The sequence below is a fragment of the Epargyreus clarus genome, unplaced genomic scaffold (assembly GCF_041222505.1).
Source record: "Epargyreus clarus isolate Ecla_fem2 unplaced genomic scaffold, WU_Ecla_fem_2.2 ptg000026l, whole genome shotgun sequence".
Classification (NCBI taxonomy): Eukaryota; Metazoa; Arthropoda; class Insecta; order Lepidoptera; family Hesperiidae; genus Epargyreus; species Epargyreus clarus.
The window spans coordinates 17,233,236-17,252,510 of record NW_027332233.1 but is presented as its reverse complement, the minus strand read 5'-3'; the positions used below and the strand labels follow the sequence as shown (position 1 = coordinate 17,252,510).

The 19,275-nt window shown below is 39.5% G+C and overlaps 2 protein-coding genes across 3 annotated transcripts in view; one reads left to right on the top strand and one right to left on the bottom strand.

The window, feature by feature from the left end:
- sprt (PDZ domain-containing protein sprite) overlaps nucleotides 1–8,629 on the top strand; it is a 54,081-nt gene extending 45,452 nt beyond the window's left edge. For both annotated transcript variants that reach the window (XM_073087763.1, XM_073087764.1), the window contains 4 exons: nucleotides 3,317–3,451; nucleotides 5,861–5,996; nucleotides 6,614–6,775; nucleotides 7,136–8,629. In XM_073087763.1, coding sequence (XP_072943864.1) covers nucleotides 3,317–3,451; nucleotides 5,861–5,996; nucleotides 6,614–6,775; nucleotides 7,136–8,440 — 1,738 coding nt within the window. In that variant the 3' untranslated portion in view covers nucleotides 8,441–8,629. The remainder of the gene's footprint in view (nucleotides 1–3,316; nucleotides 3,452–5,860; nucleotides 5,997–6,613; nucleotides 6,776–7,135) is intronic.
- Nucleotides 8,630–9,639: 1,010 nt separating this feature from the next.
- On the bottom strand, nucleotides 9,640–18,709 carry LOC140753276 (uncharacterized). The gene is made up of 9 exons (XM_073087762.1): nucleotides 18,151–18,709; nucleotides 15,695–15,927; nucleotides 15,239–15,342; nucleotides 14,599–14,752; nucleotides 14,022–14,195; nucleotides 12,867–13,558; nucleotides 12,308–12,653; nucleotides 11,426–11,705; nucleotides 9,640–11,102 (listed from the first exon to the last, which is right to left on the bottom strand). Exons 1-9 carry the CDS (start codon nucleotides 18,357–18,359, stop codon nucleotides 11,069–11,071), a joined length of 2,226 nt encoding a protein of 741 aa, XP_072943863.1. The 5' UTR covers nucleotides 18,360–18,709; the 3' UTR covers nucleotides 9,640–11,068.
- Between the last annotated feature and the right edge of the window lie 566 nt (nucleotides 18,710–19,275).

The following is a 19,275-nucleotide window of genomic DNA, read 5'->3' as shown; positions in this document are numbered from 1 at the left end:
AGCCGACAGCGATATGCTGGCGACACCATCGGACGCCCGTGAGCCGTCGGGCGATAATGTTTGTATGTGTGCTCTACGTGTATCTAAATTGTCTCTGTGTGCGTAGAGCCCGATGCGCGGCGGTCATTTTGAGCTTGTTTACTAGTTTGGTTGTCATCATGGCGTCGTCATCATTTAAATACGATATAATTACATTAATTGAACTGGTAGAATCTAAACCATGCTTGTGGGATAAATCCACAATAGGATGTAATACTGTCTGTGAACAGATCTTTTTTTGCGTCTCGTCTCTTTACGTACACATGCGGGATATATTTAGATATAGGTCTGTGAGTATATACCTACTCGCTAACATTTTGTAATGGACGTGCTCAAGTTTATTCCTTGACTAAAAGCTCGGCAATAAACCTAGTAAGTTTACGATATAAGTGAAGAGCTTAACTATCCTATAACTATCGCGCTATAAAAAACGTACAAGAAGCAATCTTACGTACACAGCTGTATAAAAGTAATTTGTAATTCACATGGAGTCTACATACTTACACCTTCGAATTAGATAAGATGGCGCATAAAATATCTTCAGATAGTTTTTTTTAATGGAAAGTGTAAAGCGACAGGCATTCTATTATTTTACAATTAGAAATAAGGTTTAAAATACCTTGTACGTGATTTCTAGGTATTTTACAAACTCGTTGGGTTGTGTTATATTGTGCACTCGCGCACCGATTGAGAACCATATTTGGCGCGATTAAATCAATATCTACCATCGAAGGCTGTAAACTCTGCTGAATATTAACGCAGAGCCTGCGCGCCGTAAACGGCTTACATGGATAATGTTGAAAGTAAAACTTATTGAGTTATGATTTAACCGTGCTGTTTGAAAAGAAAAGATTAAGAATTCAATATAGATAAAAAATAGCCGTTTGTGTTTGTTATTATTTTCGCATTAAGTAAGATAACTAGGTACTAGGTCTTACCTACCTTTGTCCCTGTCGTTCCGGGACTAGAATAGGGCTACGGTATCCCCTGCTTGTCGTAAGAGGCGACTAAAAGGGGGCTTTCGGGGTTGCGGGCGGCAAGAGTGGGAGCTCGAACCGTCCAGTATGCTGCCCCGGGAAGGACGGCGGTATGTATGGTCGCATACCGTCGTAATCACCAGATGTTGTGGGAGGAGCGAACGCTCCCCTAGGGCAGAGCCCGATTCGGGCATCGCGCTTGGAGGACTCCGGTTGTGTTCCGTTGGAGATCCCGGAGTTCTCCAACAAGCGCCGAGGACGGCCACCGGGGGGGTTTTAGTGCGGTAAAAATCCCACATAACCCGACGTCGCTCCCACGTCGTCGGGTACCTTTTGAACTTTTCCCCCTCGAAAAGAAAAAAAAGGTTTTACCTACCTGAAAACAATTTTGAATTCTGTAGTTATTTGTAGATATGGGCGTACATTGTTAAATTTATTTTACTTACTCTCCTGACACTGTTATTACCACATACTATTAGCTAAGTACCTACCTAAAGTATAATTCGAAGTAGATTATGTTATGACTAGTATACTGGCTCTATCCGCAACAAACCTCTATTTATTAATTGATTTTAAGCAACATAGATATCTTTATATAAGAATTTAAATTAACAGACATATAGTTGCGACTTATTTTAGAAACGGAATTTACAAAGTGAATGAATTAATAATTTACAGAAAATAAGTATATTTTGAAAAATAAGAACTTTCGCTCTTGAAGGAATTATAAAGTTGAATGTGCGTTTAGATCTTCACGTGTTGTATCCGAACACTGCTCTTTCGAGCTTGTTGCTGCCAATCAAACGCTGCACGCCACGCAGATATCTAGGAACAGTATATAGGTATTCGTTCTAGAGTATTATATACTACGGGTTCAATAGGTCAAGCAGACTCACAAGACTGGCCGTGTATGGCGCTGGCCGCGTAATTCTGTTTTCGATCGCTTCGCTGCACTCACGCTCTATGCCAGCGTGGGAAACTAAATTCTCAATTTTTTGTACGTACAGGCAGGTCGAGCAACTCTGAATCCATATTTTTCTTATGTTTCACTACTGCTCTATACTTCACTAGAGCTCTCCTTTAAAATTATTACCTACTACCCACAGTGCTTTAAAAGAAGTTGTAGCAAGAGTCGCATCAATAGCTCGCTGATTATAAGGGCCAGAAGCTATGTAGGACCTACGTATAATGGAAATTTTTGACTTTCGTTTGTCATTAAAATATCACTAGGTTAGCTAATTAAAATTTGCAGTCCGATATGGTTACTGCTTCTACCAGCGGTTTCTAAAATTATATTCAAGGTAATCACACCTTTTTAGGCATTCGTTTGCATTTTCACCATGTCCCTTTCTGATTTGCATTTAAATGCATCGGAACAATAGATCAATAAATCTTTTAAATAGATACTTACCTAGCTAAACGGGAAAAATAAATAAATGTAAAATAGCGAGAACCATCGCGACGGATGCAAATTCGCCAAGAGAACAAAAGGGCATTCCGGACACAGGGCGTAGGTGTTATGGCGAGACCAGCGCGCGGAGCCATTAGGGTGACCACACAAACAGGACGCTGCTAAAGTGGGAGGATCTTGTGGTAAAGTGGGAAAGTGGTAAAAATGCTATAACAAACGCAATCATAGTTACATCTTTCTCTTTCAGAAGGCAGAGTCATTGCCAACTTAGTCCTAAGTGTCAACAAATGTTTATTTTACTTACCTGAAATATCACTATGGTCCAAAATATGTAGTACAATTAACATGAAAAGAACAATAACGAATCGTTGAGTTGATTTGAATATATAGTAACGATTAACGATGCATGGTAAGACACGTCTAAGATTATTATAAATTATCTCGGAACAATGACTATCAAACGTTCCTATTTGGTAATAAACAATTTCATATATTTTTTAAATTAACAATAAACGAAATTACCTAGAGTAATCCCAAAATATCCGTCTAGCGTGGAATCCGCACGGTCAGTGCACTGGCCCGCCTGCCCTCGGCCGTGACTGCCCCACACCAATAACTACTATGCCATAAACACTACCAACACCGGCTCGTACGATGATATCAGACACCATGCAGCCTCCGACGATCATTTTTAAGGTCCTGTCTGGTTATAAATTGAAAATTATAATGACCACTTCTATAGTTGAAAGTTCCAGGAGAGATCATTCTAATTGTTTGGTTACCGATTCAAATTGATTGGAATTAATTTGAAAGTTATGTCCTTTACAAAAAAATCAATCCCTCCGAGGGTTAAAAAATTTGAAAATTTGACGTGTGTTCAATATTCCAGCATCGTACGTGAATGTGGCGGGTGCCCGTCGCTGGTGGCGGCGGAGGCGCGGGACGGCGCGTGGGGCGCCGCGGCGCGGGGCGTCGGCGCGGTCATCGACTGGGCGGACAACCCCGCCATGAAACCTGGCGACAGGTATACATAACACTGTCCATGCTTTTCGTGTGTATTTAATGTTGGATAGAACCCGGAAGATAGACTGCATAAATGACCATTGATCATTGCTGCTGCTAATAAAGCTGTGGAGCAAATTTCTAAATAAGTATTACAAGACATTGTTCGAGCAATATTTCTGTAGCTGACAGGATACCTATTATTTTTAGTTTGAATGTCCATGATCTGGATCTCTTGTCATGTTAAGAGTGTAATGTTAAGTAGTAGGTTTAGGTTCTATTAATATAAAACATCTTAATAGACCTAAACCTACTACTTTCTACAAAGTAGACGTAACACAACGTAAGGCAGTGGTGATATACGAGTATAACTTTGTTGCAGTAATCTTGATGTACAAAGGTAATAGATAACGTAAGATACGAATGAGATACTACAGTCAAGTGGTGTGAAATCGCTGACAGAAACCCTTCCGTTAACATGCTCCACAATGAGCCAGTAAATAGTTAGGTGCTAGTGTTACAATCTAATCGAAAGCCTCTTGAAGTCGGGCGTGTGAACCGTGAACGTAGAGCAAGGGCTTCGACCCGACATCAGCCGCAATCGCAGATGATATCTGCGTGCGTGCCTCGATGGAAACATCTATGGGCCTATGGGTTTTTGTAGGGTTACGGAGATTACGATATAAGGACGTGCATGTTACATCTTGAATAATTAATGATTGTAGAGTCAGATAGGACATGATATAAGATTAATAAAATATAGTAAATTGATGAATATTATCTTATCTTATTATCTATATTACATTCAAAGACGTACACAAATTGAAAAAATACTTGTGTATTATTAGTAAATCCTAACAAAGATTTATGCTCACTAATCGATGGGGTGGGTATATTGCATTTATATAATTAAATCCCTTTAAGACAAAAGTAGCAATGGTTCCCAGCAATATAAAATAAACAAGCGGAGTATAAGGTCCTCGTTGAAAGATCAGCGACGCTTATGATAGTAAGTTTTATTAAACTGGATTCTACTTCCATCAGCTTGTAGCCCAGACTGGAGTAATCTTACACTTTATCACGATAATAAATTGTTTAAATTACTTACTCTTTATAACGTCTATCTACCTACTCTATAAAGTCCCATCAAAACAGTCGTTATAAGATTAGCACTGACAGATAGGTGTATATTATAGGTATCATGCACACGGGCTTAGAAAAATGCCGTTATTTTGAAATCCCAGACAAACACTTCAATTTGATATATGTATAAGTACCTACGGCATGAATGACTACCGTATGAGGCGCGCATTTTTCAAATTTTACTTTACTACAAGTTTCAGATCTGCCAGATAATACCAACTCGTTTCTGTTTTTTTTTAACCGACTTCTTTTCAATATAGGTTTTACTTTTTACAACGTCAGCTCTTAGTCGGTCGTTAGTTTGATATTGGAGTAAATAATGCAAATGGTAGAAATTATTTCGCAGCGGGGACGCCCGCGGACGGCTATTTGTCGAAGTCTCATTTCAATGCGCCAATAAAACTGCGCACTGCAACTGTTATATTATGATTTTTTATTTAACTTTAGTCAAAAATAATTCTTCGAAAATTATAAATCTGTGATATACAAATAAAGATGCGGGTTATTTTATAATTGGTATTTTTATTTATATAAATGAAAATTATACGAATGATGCTCGTGACAACTTCAGAGCGGACTAGGAGTTTGGCGAGGACTATACGTGCCTTCTGTAACAGAAAATAAGTGTACCTAAATACTGTTACGTATCTTAATGTATATCTGCTTTTAGTTATATTTATTTATATTTTAAAGGTTTCGTTGCAACATTTTAGCGTCTCTCCGTATCAATAGGTCGTTTATTCAACAACAAATGTAGGAGTGCGTTTCCTCAGCAATTACTTGCTTATTTCTCATCGACGTTGAGGCGGAGGCGTTATCTACAGGGCATCCAGCTTCTTTTATTGTGTCGTTAGACTGCACAAGACACTTAACAAGATAATTGTTGAGCTAGCAGTATGCACCTGGGCTGAACTACCTGCTATGATATTTTTGTTTTATATGTACCTTGTTTCTAAATTAGTAATCTGCCACATATTTTACGTGTAGTTAAGAGCAAAGAGTATAGTAACCTATAAAGGAAGTTAGAGGCTAATGTAACCATAATCCATTGGTATCTGTAATTAACACAAGTAAAGTAGTCATAATATAAATAAAATGTTCTTACTCTTGAGAACAAGCTAACTCCTAATATAGTTAATATTTTATCATAATTCGCCTATTATTTCCTAAAATTTAGCAATAACTGATTTTTAAGACAACATATTTTCCCCTATTCCTATATATATTAAGAAAAATTAGGGTTATTTTCCAATGTAGTCTAATTGTAAATATAATTTTAAAATTACAGAATAGTAGAAGCAAACGGCACAGCGGTGCTTTGCTGCAACCAGGAGGAGCTGAGGCGCGCCGTGTCCGCCGCGTCCCCGGCGAAGCTCGTGCTCTTGCGAGGGCAGTCACAAACACAAACTACTGCGATCACAAAGGTCATTAATCAAATACGAGATTTCATAATCATAATTCTTTATTGCATAAATATGGTATTACGTAGGATGTTGGACTTCTACCATTTGTGCTATACGATATTAGTCTGGTATGCCACCTATTACTTGAAAATTTGAGAACAAATTTGAGTTGTATTTATCTCAATTATGAAGAGAATTAAGTATTTAAAAATTAAAGTGTATCGAGGTTAAAATATTACGTTATTAAGTGTTATTATCAGAAAGTATAAATGATATATCGTGGTCTCTAGAATCAGAAATGTAAAAGTACGCTATAGCTGTAACCAAAGGCTTGAAGGTGATAGAACCCTTTGTGGTTCGACTCCGGCGGCACCACCGCGACACCTATTTCTACCTCATAACAGCAATGTTAAACGCTGATGTGTTCTGGTTTGAAGGGTGTGGTGAGGGAGACATACTTTTCTTAGGCGTTCCAGCTTAGTCCTCGGCGGCGCATCTGTGGCCGACTTCAGATAGGAATATCTAATCCTATCTGGGTTTGATTATAGATGTCCATGGGCGGCACTAGCCACTTACCATCAGGTGGACTGCATGTTCGTCTGGTACTCCTATATTATAAAAACAACTCGTATAACTAGAATGACGCGGCGTCTCTGCGCGCGGAGCTGAGCGCGCTGCGCGGCGCGGCGGACGCGGCCGAGCGCGCCAAGGAGGGGCTGCGCGCCGACAACACGCGCCTCACGCACCGCATCTCCTACCTGGAGGAGCAGGTCGCCGAGCTGCTGGCCCGACACACGCAGGTGACACTTATTGATACCTTCTGATGGTAGTATTGAGTAGTGCTCAAGTGCTTGTGATTCCATGAGGTGATTCCATAAGGCATGTAAGCAGAGACGTAGCTACTAGCGTGCTGGAGCCGGCCTTTGTAGAGTGCGGCAAAATAACCCATTTCGGATTATAACCGTATATAACACCTTTCAAGCTCAACTTATATCATGTATTTAATTCAGACCTTCAATGTTGTAGACTCTTAAATATAGCAATTACGATTATACTCAGTCTTTGATAATCAGCGTCACATTGGATGTTAGTCCAGTAGGTACTAGAGTATAGTATCAATTTATATCTTATGAACTTTAAAAAAATATTTTAACTTTCAGCTTCATCCAGTGAGCAGCAACGACGGCTGCATAACAGTAAATAAGACTAAAAAGAACGTGACCAATATCAATATTTCAACCGAAACTAAATCAAACGGCAAACCCAGTCCGAAGTCAGAGGTGCAAGTATTTCAGAAGGGGCCGGACATCACGGCCATTGTTGCGAAGCTACCCGGCTTGGACGGCGCTGAATCTAATCTGCCAGTTATGAGGCCTAGATCTAACGCATCGGGAGCGTCCTCCAGATTAGCTACATCACCTCGTACGTCACCCGCACCAAACAACAGATCACAGAGCTCCCACAGCCTGGAACACCGAGCTGGACGAATACGTCACTCTGTTTCGCATCACTGTATACACGATAGAGTAGACTACAGTGCGGAGACCGACGCCGCTATCCGTATGATCGAGAGAAACCAAAGACACTTGGAAAAGCAACGAATGAAAACTGAAAGACTGAGCAGATCCAAAATGGACGATCAATTTAGATCAGATAGTGACCTCGATGTGAGAGATTCACATTCGCACGTCGGCCAATATGACCCAAGGCATTACGAGATAAAGAAGGCCGCTGATAGAATAGAGGAGAGCATTAAGAAGACAAACTGGGCCGAAAGAAAAACATTATCAATAATTGAGCAGCTAAAACGATCACAACGCTTACGAAAACTTAAAAAGAACGAAAGTTCCGAAGACGTTCAATTAGAATCAGAAAAACACTACATGTACCATCGAATAGACGGCAAGGTATTAGAAAACGCACATAAATCTAGTAGACGATCGTCTAAATTACATTCCAGGAGCGCCAAATCCTCAGAATTTGAATCCGAATCAGACTTTCCAAACGGAGACGTATACAGTAGTTCACCAAGACTAGACTACGGGTCGGAAAACTGTTCTAGACTGAGCCATTATAAGAAGAACGAAGACAGGCGAGACGACAAGTCGAGGCCTACACCGCCTCGGAAACCTTTGCGACTGTCGCTCCATAAAGCGCGAAGTGCGCATTCATTAATGAACGGTAGCGAATCTGAAACGCAGAGTAGACCGCCATCTGAAGCCAAAAATGGAGAACTGAGGCAAGAGTCACCAAGTAAGAGACCAGTGAAGCGAACCCACGCAGGAGACAAATGGAACAGGGAGAGGGTCCGAGACGCGGGCCGCGGCACCCCGCGCCCCACCCGGAAGATCATGAACGGTCTGAGCGCTTGCGACACGCCAGCCGCCGATGACCTCTACCCGGAAGCTACCGCCATGCCGATGCGGGTCAACGGAATGGTCCAGTCCGTCGGCAAGTGGTGCTAGCACGTAATTCTCGAGGCTACATAGGTTGCAAATTGTATTACGATAATAGTAGTCAATATTACATTGTATACCAAGGATTCTATTTTGTATATAAACACAACAATAACCCAATAAGCACCCACCGCTAAATACTCACCTGTTTGTAAAGTGTATTTATTTAAGGAATAAAGAGTATGTTTCTTTGGGAAAGGGTTATTTCATTTTTTAATTTGTACTAGTAAAGTTAAACTTGCTTAGTAGAAGTAATAATCGCTAACAATCAATGAAACGAAAATTACATAATAATTAATACATTTATATTTACTTGCAACAAAAACAAACGACAGCATATTTACATCAATAAAACTTTCCAAGTGACTTCGAGACGGCATTCGAGGTGGTCGAACGCTGTCTTAAGTCTGATCAGTCTCAGCTCGTGTTGGTCGACGTTATAAGCCATGACAACATTACATTTCATGGATTAATTTATTAAATTTGGCAGCACAGGCACAACCCGACCAACACGTTAACAAATCCACATAAAATTACAACATAACATAACAATCTTGCAATATATAAAACTACTGTTGAACCGCATGCGCTAAGAGACTAGATAATATTTCATAACATATTTAAAGATAGTAAATCACTGCATTTTCATTTCATTTTACAACTTTATTACAACAGTAATTTGCTTCTATGCTATAATTTGCTTCTTTTCTGGTGTGGAGTATTCTAAGAATGTTATGCAAGGACTTCCAACATAGTCTCAACTCGGGTTGTTCTGCATATGTGGTCGATTTCTAGTAGATTTCTATCTGGGAGTACTTGCCAATGTCATGGGCGACAGAGACAAGTTAAAATTAGAGCAGATATGCAATCACATATTTCCTGTAGTCATTCACTAATCAGATGCGGTTCAACCGTAGCTGTAAACCATATAAGAATACTGATTAAAACATAAAAAATGAATATCGCAACATAAATTAACATAACATACATTTTTATGTCTTAACCCATCCCACGATATATTTCGCTTCGTTGGTTTTATCGTGAAATGAACGTACAGACGTACATCTTAATTATATAGATCCCTCGAAATACCAGTTTCTTGACAAAGTTAGCTATGTATAATTATTTCAGTGTATGCTGTGTGTTCGATACTGTAGTTCGAGTATACGTAAGTCCTTTATAAGGCTCTTCATTATGAATCTATACAATTAATATTATATCGACGCTGCACATAAAATTATGGACTAAACATATTTTCTTTCTGTCGCTTCTATACTAGTAGAGTGAAAGTTATTCAATACAATGCAACTATTACTATGGCCACGATAGTCATTCTCATTCACACATTCTCGTAAGTTTTAGAAGCTGTATATATTATAGTATTTGGAAATATGAAATCAACAGAAAATATAAATGTCATTAATGACCGAAATTTGATTGTTCTCTCCACATAGCAAAATCATTATATAAAAAAATGTTAGCTAAAAATTCAAGAAATCACAATACCCTATTACCTAATGGCTATAAATCCACTTACATAAATATTGAGACTTCGATCTGTAACATGCGTCTCGTCTCGCATTTATATTTTTTTATATTATGACGCAAAAGATGTACTTTAAAGAAATCAGATCCCATACAAATATACAAAAAATCATTAACCATCAAAACCATACAATAGTGGAAAAATAACAGAGATTTAGTGAAAAATGCAAAACTACATAATATTATTAATATTTATCTTGTGAGTATAATTGGTTACTTTGAAAAGGGATTATAGAAGTATAGCCTCAACACATTCACATACCATATTGCACCATTCTCACTTAGTGACCGTAGTCTACATAACACTTAAATACATTGCATATGCTATTTCCTACAAACATTACAAAATTGTCAACGGCCTACTTTACTTTCATGACTTTTTAAAATTTAAATTCTTACCACTAGATTACATTCCCATGTATAGAAATGTTTATCATATCATAATATTACAGAAGTATAATAGTATTATTATTGTAGGATATAATAGTGAAAGATAATTGGAAACAACTACTAAACGGAAACCACGCAAAGCCTTTTCTAATATGGGCATTACAGCACTCCCCAACTTGCCATTCTCGTGTTCACACGTAGAGCAAGAAGAGAATTATCAATAAATGCTTAAGATTGCCTCACCCGACATCTCTTTTATATGACTTTACCTAAAAGGTTATCGTGTTCTCCGCATAGTACATAGCGTACACTACTTCGCTTGGCAAATATGTTAGCATTTCGACTCTGGTATTTTATCAAGCAATAATATGTGCTCTACTAAGCTAACGTTTCAGGATACATAAACAGTAGTGATATTCGTTAATAAAAAGAGAAAATACATATCTAGCCTATAATGCTGTGGCACAAAATTTTGGATCATAAGACTACAATTGCTTGCATTACACTGTCGAATGAACACAATTTTATAATTTGATTATTATTATTTTATTTAATACTTTCTATTTGCGGCTTCACAGCTACAAAATGAATTGTTAGATGTTCTAATTATAGTATTTTAAGACTATATATGTAGAACAGTGTAATATAAATAAGACAAGTGTATATGCAATTCTATAATTATGAAGCCACCTACGGGTGACCCTAGAATTCGAAGCAGCGGCCGTAGTTCACGTACCTGTGGGAAATAAATATATGTTTATTTAAAGTCGTTATAAAAAACAGTTTATGATAATAATTACTAAAGAATTTGACCAAAAGCTGCATTGCGACATACTGTGTTAAGTGTAATAAATATGATTAAATATATGGAATAAGTTTTTATAGAAGTAATTCAATTCTATCTGGGAGAGGTACGTGGATGACAGACGTATTGATAGACTTATGAGATTTCATGACCTTCCAGCATGCAAAATAGTGCAATGGATATTATTCAAGTAGCATTCCATAGCTGTTTGTCTAAATGATGTGCAATGATGTGACGATGCAATGTGCACTGACTTCTTGAGCGCGTAGGGCAGCGGCAGCTCCTTGATGGCGCGCTTCATGAGGATGGAGAGGCGCACGCGGCGCGCGTCGTAGCCGCGGCCGCGCACGCGCCGCGCCGCGCGCCGCCGCCCGCCGCCCTCCTCCGCCGACGACGACGACGCGCTGGCGCCGCCCGCCGCGCCGCCCGCCCCGTCGCCCGCCGCCGCGCCGCCCGCCCTGCCGCCCGCCGTCGAGGTGCTCGCCGCGCCGCTCGCCGCGCCGCGCGACCGCTTGTGCACGCGCCGACGACCCGCTGCACAGAACATACGTTAAGGCCGCTCCACATTCTCGCGAGAACGCGAGAAAAGCACGAGACACGTGAATGTGGAACTGATACGAATTGGGTTTTCTCGCGTTCTCGCGAGAATGTGGAGCGGGTTTTATAGTTACATGTATCAGCCTAAACTGCTACATGGGCTATCCGCCTAATAAAAATGTCATTAACCTAACGTAGGGAATATTAATCCATTTTTGTATCATTACATATAAGGTTTTTAAAACCTATCTAATCTGTATCGTTCTGGTGCCTAAACATCAATCATTTTTATATTATTCCGCCAAATGACCAATTAAGCTAACAATATGTAGAATCTTTTCAGCACATTAAAACTAAATAAATAACCTAAGATGATGTTACTTGCAGGTCCGTGCATAAAATATAGACTTATAATAAAATAAGATGGCTCATACAATAAAGCGCACGTAAAAATTACTAACAATCAGTACAAAGTGACTCCAACATTATATTTTTTTATTATATTAGCCCTACCAAAATCCTATATGAAATAAATATATTTCATTTAATTATTTCATTACCAGTTACACCAGAACAACAAATTTAAATAATGAACTTACCACTACGGGAGGCAGCGAGTTCCGCTTCATCAGTAACACTGTCGGAAGGTCTCTCGTCCGTATCCGTTTCACCAGTCTTAGACTTGTCGGGCGACGAGCCGCTCGGAGTGTTCTCCCCTATGCCGCTGTCCAGCTTCTGTCGCTTTGCCTTGCTGTTGGACGTCGATTCGGTTTGTTCGTCCTCGTCGCTGGACTCCTTCACGTCCTCGGTCTCAGTCTTGCTCTCCTCCCAGTCCATGTCCCCCTGGGACGTGCTCGGCAACAACCCCACCTTTCCACCTCGGAAGCACAACTCCACTTCTGCTGGGATTACGTCCTCATCCCCAGTGTTACAGTCGCACATATCCTGTGATAAAAATTAAGTCAGGATGTTAAAAGTTCGATAGATCATGATATAATAGCATTGATAAAACGACTTACGCCATTCGTCCTGTCACGTGGCAAACCGCCGGCCCGTGTGGAATAACTCGCTGCAGTCTCCTCGCGACCCGGTGCGCATGGCACGTATGACAAGTAAACAAGAAACATTAAAGATTACTTGAGATTTTTTTTTACTTACCGGTCGGAATTTTATGCTTTTTTTCTTATTAGCACGACCACTTTCGGAAGTGGCCGTGGAAGTGTCGGAGCTCCTGCCAGCCCCGGAGCTGGTGGACGGCTGTACCGGCCTCTCCGTCGCCTGAAACTCGAAAGCCAGCAGGCCGCCGGAGGATCCTACCCTCCTGAGCCTTTCAGGTTTATTGGACTTATCGTCATCGGGACCTCTGCGTCCTTTCTTTTCCTTGGTACTTCCGCCGCCGCCGGAGCTCTTACGATCTGACTTGCGTCCATTCTTCTCCCTGGTGCTCTTGCTGGGATTGGAATTGTTGCTATCAGATTTGCGCGATTTCGTTTCCTTGGAGCTGGAGCTTCTGGTGTTATAGGAGCTGGTGCTGGCCGACTTGCTCGCATCGGACTTACTGCTCAGAGAGCTGTAACTTTCATCAGATCGGTCCGCATCTGACGGTTCCTTCTTTGGTAACGTAGCGCGCGGTTGAGCCCTTTCGCTATCGCCGGGAGCGTCGGGGCGGGGCTCGTTGTCGTCGGAGGAATCATCGGAGTTGGAAGAGGAATCAGAGGAAGAGTCCACGCGGTCAAAGCGAATGGCTCCCGCCAGCCGGTTCTGGTCCATTCGAATGACGAGACTCAAGAGTGCGTTCATTTCATTCGCGCCGCTCTCGTTATCCAAGTCGTGAACAATATTCAGGCCATCTGAAAATAGACTTACTCAGGAATATTGCTTTTTGGATAAGGCTATTCATTACTTGTTACATTACACGAAATTAACTATGTAATTAAATATTATGATATGAACATTTAATTCAATGGACCCTGGTCACTTATTTGCTTTTATAAACTATCAATACTGTAAATCACATATGGACGTGTTAACTTCTCGCTTCTAAGCACAGTTTAATTTATGCACTTCTATCATCGATCAGTGCGGGCACGTGCATGTTTGTGCGTATGTGTGTGCGTGTGGGGTGCGTGTGTGGTCCGGGGTGCGTGTGGGGTGTGCGTGTGTGTGTGGGGTGCGTGTGTGTGGGGTGTGTGTGGGGGGTGGGAGGGGGGCGTGTTGGGTGCGTGTGGGGTATGCGTGTGGGGTGTGCGTGTGTGTGTGGGATGGGCGCGCGTGTGTTGTCTGTGTGTGTGTGTGCGCGCAGGGCGTGCATACCGACGGCGCCGCCGGGCTCGATGGGGATGCAGATGCGGCGCGGGCAGGCGGCGGGCGGCTGGCGGCGCGCGGCGGGCGCGCGCAGCTCGGGGTGGCGCCGCATGACGCCGCGCCGCATGGCCGCGCGCACGCTGCCGCGCGCCAGCACCTGCAGCCGCGGCGGCGTATGCTCCTCTAAGGAAACGACACCATGTTTCTGTTTTAACACTCCTTGACATTTTTTGTAAGAGGCAAAAAAAGGTATTACATATATCCAAAAGTAGGACTTAATATCTTTGAATGAGATGGAAACCTTCGTGATTCAACTATAGGGATCTCGCCGCCTATACATACATATTTCTGCCTTACAATAGAAATACCTTATTCCGATTTGTGGTAAGAGGAAGAAGCACTTAGGAATGCGCAGATTCCGTTGCTACTCCAACGTAGCTGAAAAAGATGTCGTCAACCACAGATAGGACTACGAGCCTATTAGCGAATGATTAATAGAAGTCAATGGGCAGTAGCAGCTGCAACATTAGCGTACAATATGTTAGAGACTCAATAAATAAATAAAAATATTGTTAAATTTTGTTACCGAGTCGCACGTAGTTCTGCGCGTCGTCCTTGTGCGGCACCCGCAGCGTGGCGAAGGACACGGTGAGCAGGCTGCGCGACACCCACTGGTCGCGCGCCAGCCGCCGCACCTGCAGCAGCGTGTCCTTCAGCGGCATCACCAGCACGCCGCCCACCTGCATATATTATGCACATTACACACTTTTCCACTAGCTAAATCATTATTAAAAACATTAATTTGATATTACTTTAATAGTCACATTGGATTTTATAAAATCTGCAGAATTCATAAAGTAATTGAAGCTAAAATTGCAGATTAAAGTTTAGACAGTTTCACACTCTGAAACCACATACAATAAATAGTTCTATAGATATAAGAGTAACTTCTGGAAATTTCATCCTTACAGGCGAGACTACAGTATTGTACCGTTATATTTTTTAATAAATTTGATTCAACATTGGATTTTCAGTTATGTTGATATTTTTAAGTGTAATGATACAGTTTTAATTTTTATAAAAAAAAATCCCGGCGGCTGCCCTCAGCATTTTTGGAAATTTCCTATAGATTCGGATTTCACTGTCACGGCCAGTTGAAATGAGCCAATTTATTATTAACTAATTAAATGATTATCTATGTTAGCATAGGGCATACATAAATTTACCTTGATGAGTTGCTTGAAGTAGTTCTCGTACTCATCGGGACAGCCGGCGCCGCAATACACGCGGTCGTAGGCTTGCTGCGTCGGCATCAAGGAAAGCCCGTTGCCTTTAACAAACAAAACAAATGTATTAAAGTCATTTGTTAATCAGCTTCACCCTTAGAGATGAGGATATTTTAATTATATATTTTTATTTGGTATAAATGTTAGGTATTAAGAGCAAGATCATTTAAAGATGGTACTGACATTTTTGTACAACTTTAGGTATATCAGTCTGATTTCGAGTTGTTAGTGTTGTCCATTGATGGCCTCAAATAAATTTACCCATGAAAGCCCACTTAATTTTTTTTAACATCATGGTCTATATTTTGAAATCAATTTTCCTTCAGATGTGTTTGTGAATTAATTGCTATTATAGACCCTACCTCCATTATTACTAATTCAATTATTTTTACCTACCAACAAAGAACCGCGGCTCACAAAAGTCGAATTCGTCCAAAGTGGGAGAATTGGCAATGAACAAGCTCAATTTCTTGTTGGCGTACTCCACCACCGACGAGTGATACTCGATGCCGTGGGAGATACCGTTGCAGCCCAGGATGAGGCCGGCGAGCGTGCTGAGGTAGCCGGTACCGGAGCCCACGTTCAGGAAGGACAAGCCCGGCCGCAGCTCCAGTCCTTCCATCACCTCACTTAAAAATACATCAAATAAATTTACATCAAATTGCAATGTGATCCCAGACCCTCATCATCAACCCAGTATTGTCTCAACACTGCTGTGATAAGGCAGAAATAGGTGTGGCGATGGTCTATTGTCAAAATAAGAAACATCTTATATATAAAATTCTCGTGTCACAATGTTAGTTTACCATACTCTTCCGAAACGGCTTTACCGATTTTCACCAAATTTTATATGCATATTCAGGAGGTCTGAGAATCGGCTACTATCTATTTTTCATACCCCTAAGTGATAAGGGTTGTTCACCCTTAACATTTTTTTATTTATATGGCAACACAACGTTTGCCGGGTCAGCTAGTTACCTATAAAAGTTTTGTCAATCAAACTTATGTGAAATGTGCATATCAGGTAATCTTAGTGAGAACTATAAATACAAGGTAAAAAAAATGTAAATTGCATTTTACACAGTACCAAGTACTACATGTGATAGGATATTAAGTAACAATAACAAGAAATTATTTTCCATTAACTCAATAGGTTCAAGGTGAGCAATTGTGGCAACGTGACACTCAATACACTGATCCTATTTCTGGAATATGTAACATATCCTTATCACCTGCAATAGATGTTATCACAGTGAACAACTGTGCATTGTTAGTGATTGTATGTCACCAAACAATAACTTTCCATCTCTTATTTCAGTTAAAAATGTAATAATAGTAATGATAGTAAGTAAAGTGCAGAGGCCTCAATGTGCAAATAGTACCATACATATTTATCTGGCATAACAACCAGCACCATATACACCTATACCTTGTGCAATTTTACCGTGGTCTTTAATTTTTAAACTATGTATAATCGTCAATTAAGGGAGCTTAAAGGTTTATGAGATACAAAGAGGTCAAATTATGAGCAAAATCTTAATGATGTAAACATTATTTCTCATTGGCTACTCTTAGCTATCTGTGATGAAAAAGTTCATGACTGGCACAGTTATATTAATTCTACGTCAATCACACGCCATATTATTATAAAGATAAAAGCAAACATCTGAAATTATCAAAACATCGCATTAATGATATAACAACACTCTGTACTCTGTCTTTTCAAGTTATGTATATACAAACAAGATAATGTTATTATCTACCTCATACCTTGTTATATAATAATGCTGTGCTGTTTTAAAAATAAGTTACTTAAATATACATGTGCATGTATTCTTAAAAGTATGTATCTTAAAATGTATGTAATAATCTTTCAAGTGTCTGTAATATAGTATGTTATAAATATAGAATCTACTATAAAACAGGGACTTTTCATCTCTTTGTTTAACTTGTTGGGGGCCCCCAAAGATCTATATGTCTAATTATTTATTTCATATTATATTATAATTACTACCTCTCTTGTAACATAATTGAACTCATACTATCCTATCTGGTGGAATAATATTGTATATTGATACATACAAAGTGTTAAAAAGTATTGGGAGCTTTTTTTTTTATAATATAGGAATAGCATGCCATCCACCTGATGCTAAGAGGCTACTGCCTGCATAGATGTGCCTGCCTGAAATAGGTGTGGCTTTATGAGGCACTCTAAAATTTTACAAAATATGCTTGCTAATAAGGATAATAATATGCCTGTGGTACATATTAACACTCTGACTACCACCCTGAGACAAAAATTTTCACCCAGCCACCCTGACCACCTTACCACACTTGCCACCAGAAAATTTAACAATACAGTGTTTGATTTGATAAACCAATAATATTCAAATATACACAAGATTGTATTGTTGTATGCCAAGCAAGAATATGTGTGTGGTGTCCTCAAATTTGATAAGACTTTCATAAACAGAACTATATGAAGGTGTTGTTTATTCTGAACATTTTAGTTAATCAAATTTAAAAAATAATACATAATGTTTTTAACAAAAATCAAAACCTGTAACAAATGTAGAGAAGAATACAAGCTTCCAATACTGAATTAAGGCCTTAATATGTACTTAAAACCTAAAGTAGTAATATAATATGTTCAGAAAGTTATATATTTACATCAAAAATACACTTCTGACAGCTATGCTAGTTTTATATATTTTTTAACGCAAAATGGCTAAGGTAATTGAGGATATCATTCAAGGCACACTATTTGTATCAACAATTCCACTACACACTTGTTTATTTGTGTTTTAATCGATGAACATTGGTGCGCATATTACTTGTCAAATAAAATTTACCTGTAAATGCATGGCGACGACATGTGTAGGGGACCATTTCGCCAGGCGAGGTCCTTGTACGCCTGGTCCCGGGACTCCGGAGTCATGTAATCAGCGCGGTCCAATGCTCGAAACACTCGTTCCACACTTCTGGATCGGATATAATTCCCACCCATCAAATTGTCTATCAACTCATTGTTGTCCCGTCCGGAACTCACCGCGCCACCCATTTTTAATATTTAACTATTCTATTAAAAATGCTAAACCCCACAGCTGATTCCGTTTGTGACGTCACAGTTGTATTCTAACATATTTTTTCGACCGCCTACATTCACTAGTTATTTAGCGATACTAACGTTTACTCGTTTTAATTAATAATTATTTTAGTTCACAAAGTTATGAAAGTTTGGTACACTAATTCACATATAATATTATTTTTAAATATTATAAACATCCAAATATAACACAGTACATGTTAATCATTTAAATATTTGTTCCTTAGCTTCTTTCTTTTGCATTACATTAAAATGGTCTCGAAACGATGATGGTCGCGAGCATAGATAAAACAAAACATGACATTAAGCACAGGTTCCACATAGTTCTTTTTAATTATAAACTGTAATACACAGACAATACCAAAGACAATACTACTTGCATACATTATTACAGACTCGAGACTTAGATAGTACGTATTTTCTTTTAGTGCACTCACGCTAAATTCTATATCTTTCTATAAAGAAACCATAGAAAGCATAGATATACTACTAATAACGTCTTTATTAGTAGTATATCGATAATAGCAAGAGAAAGATTCGTTTATGGAAATCACTCAATACATACGTAAGAGAACATTTCCGAAACACTATTTTGATATTTTATATATTTCGTTTTATTTTATAGATGTAAAACTAAGCGTCCTTTTCATGAAAGCCGAAAAGTGGTCTCATTTTCTTTTTACATGTAGAAAATAAAATAATTTAGAATTTTTCTCGTAAAATCAATGTTGGTGAACTTAGCATAGCATATTCCAGCAGAGCACTAAAAAATGAGAGTTCTATTCGCATGCACATGAGTTCTATAGTTCCTGATAGTTTTCAGGAATAGTTCTGGCGATTTCACGGAGATAAAGCAGAATAAAATAATGCT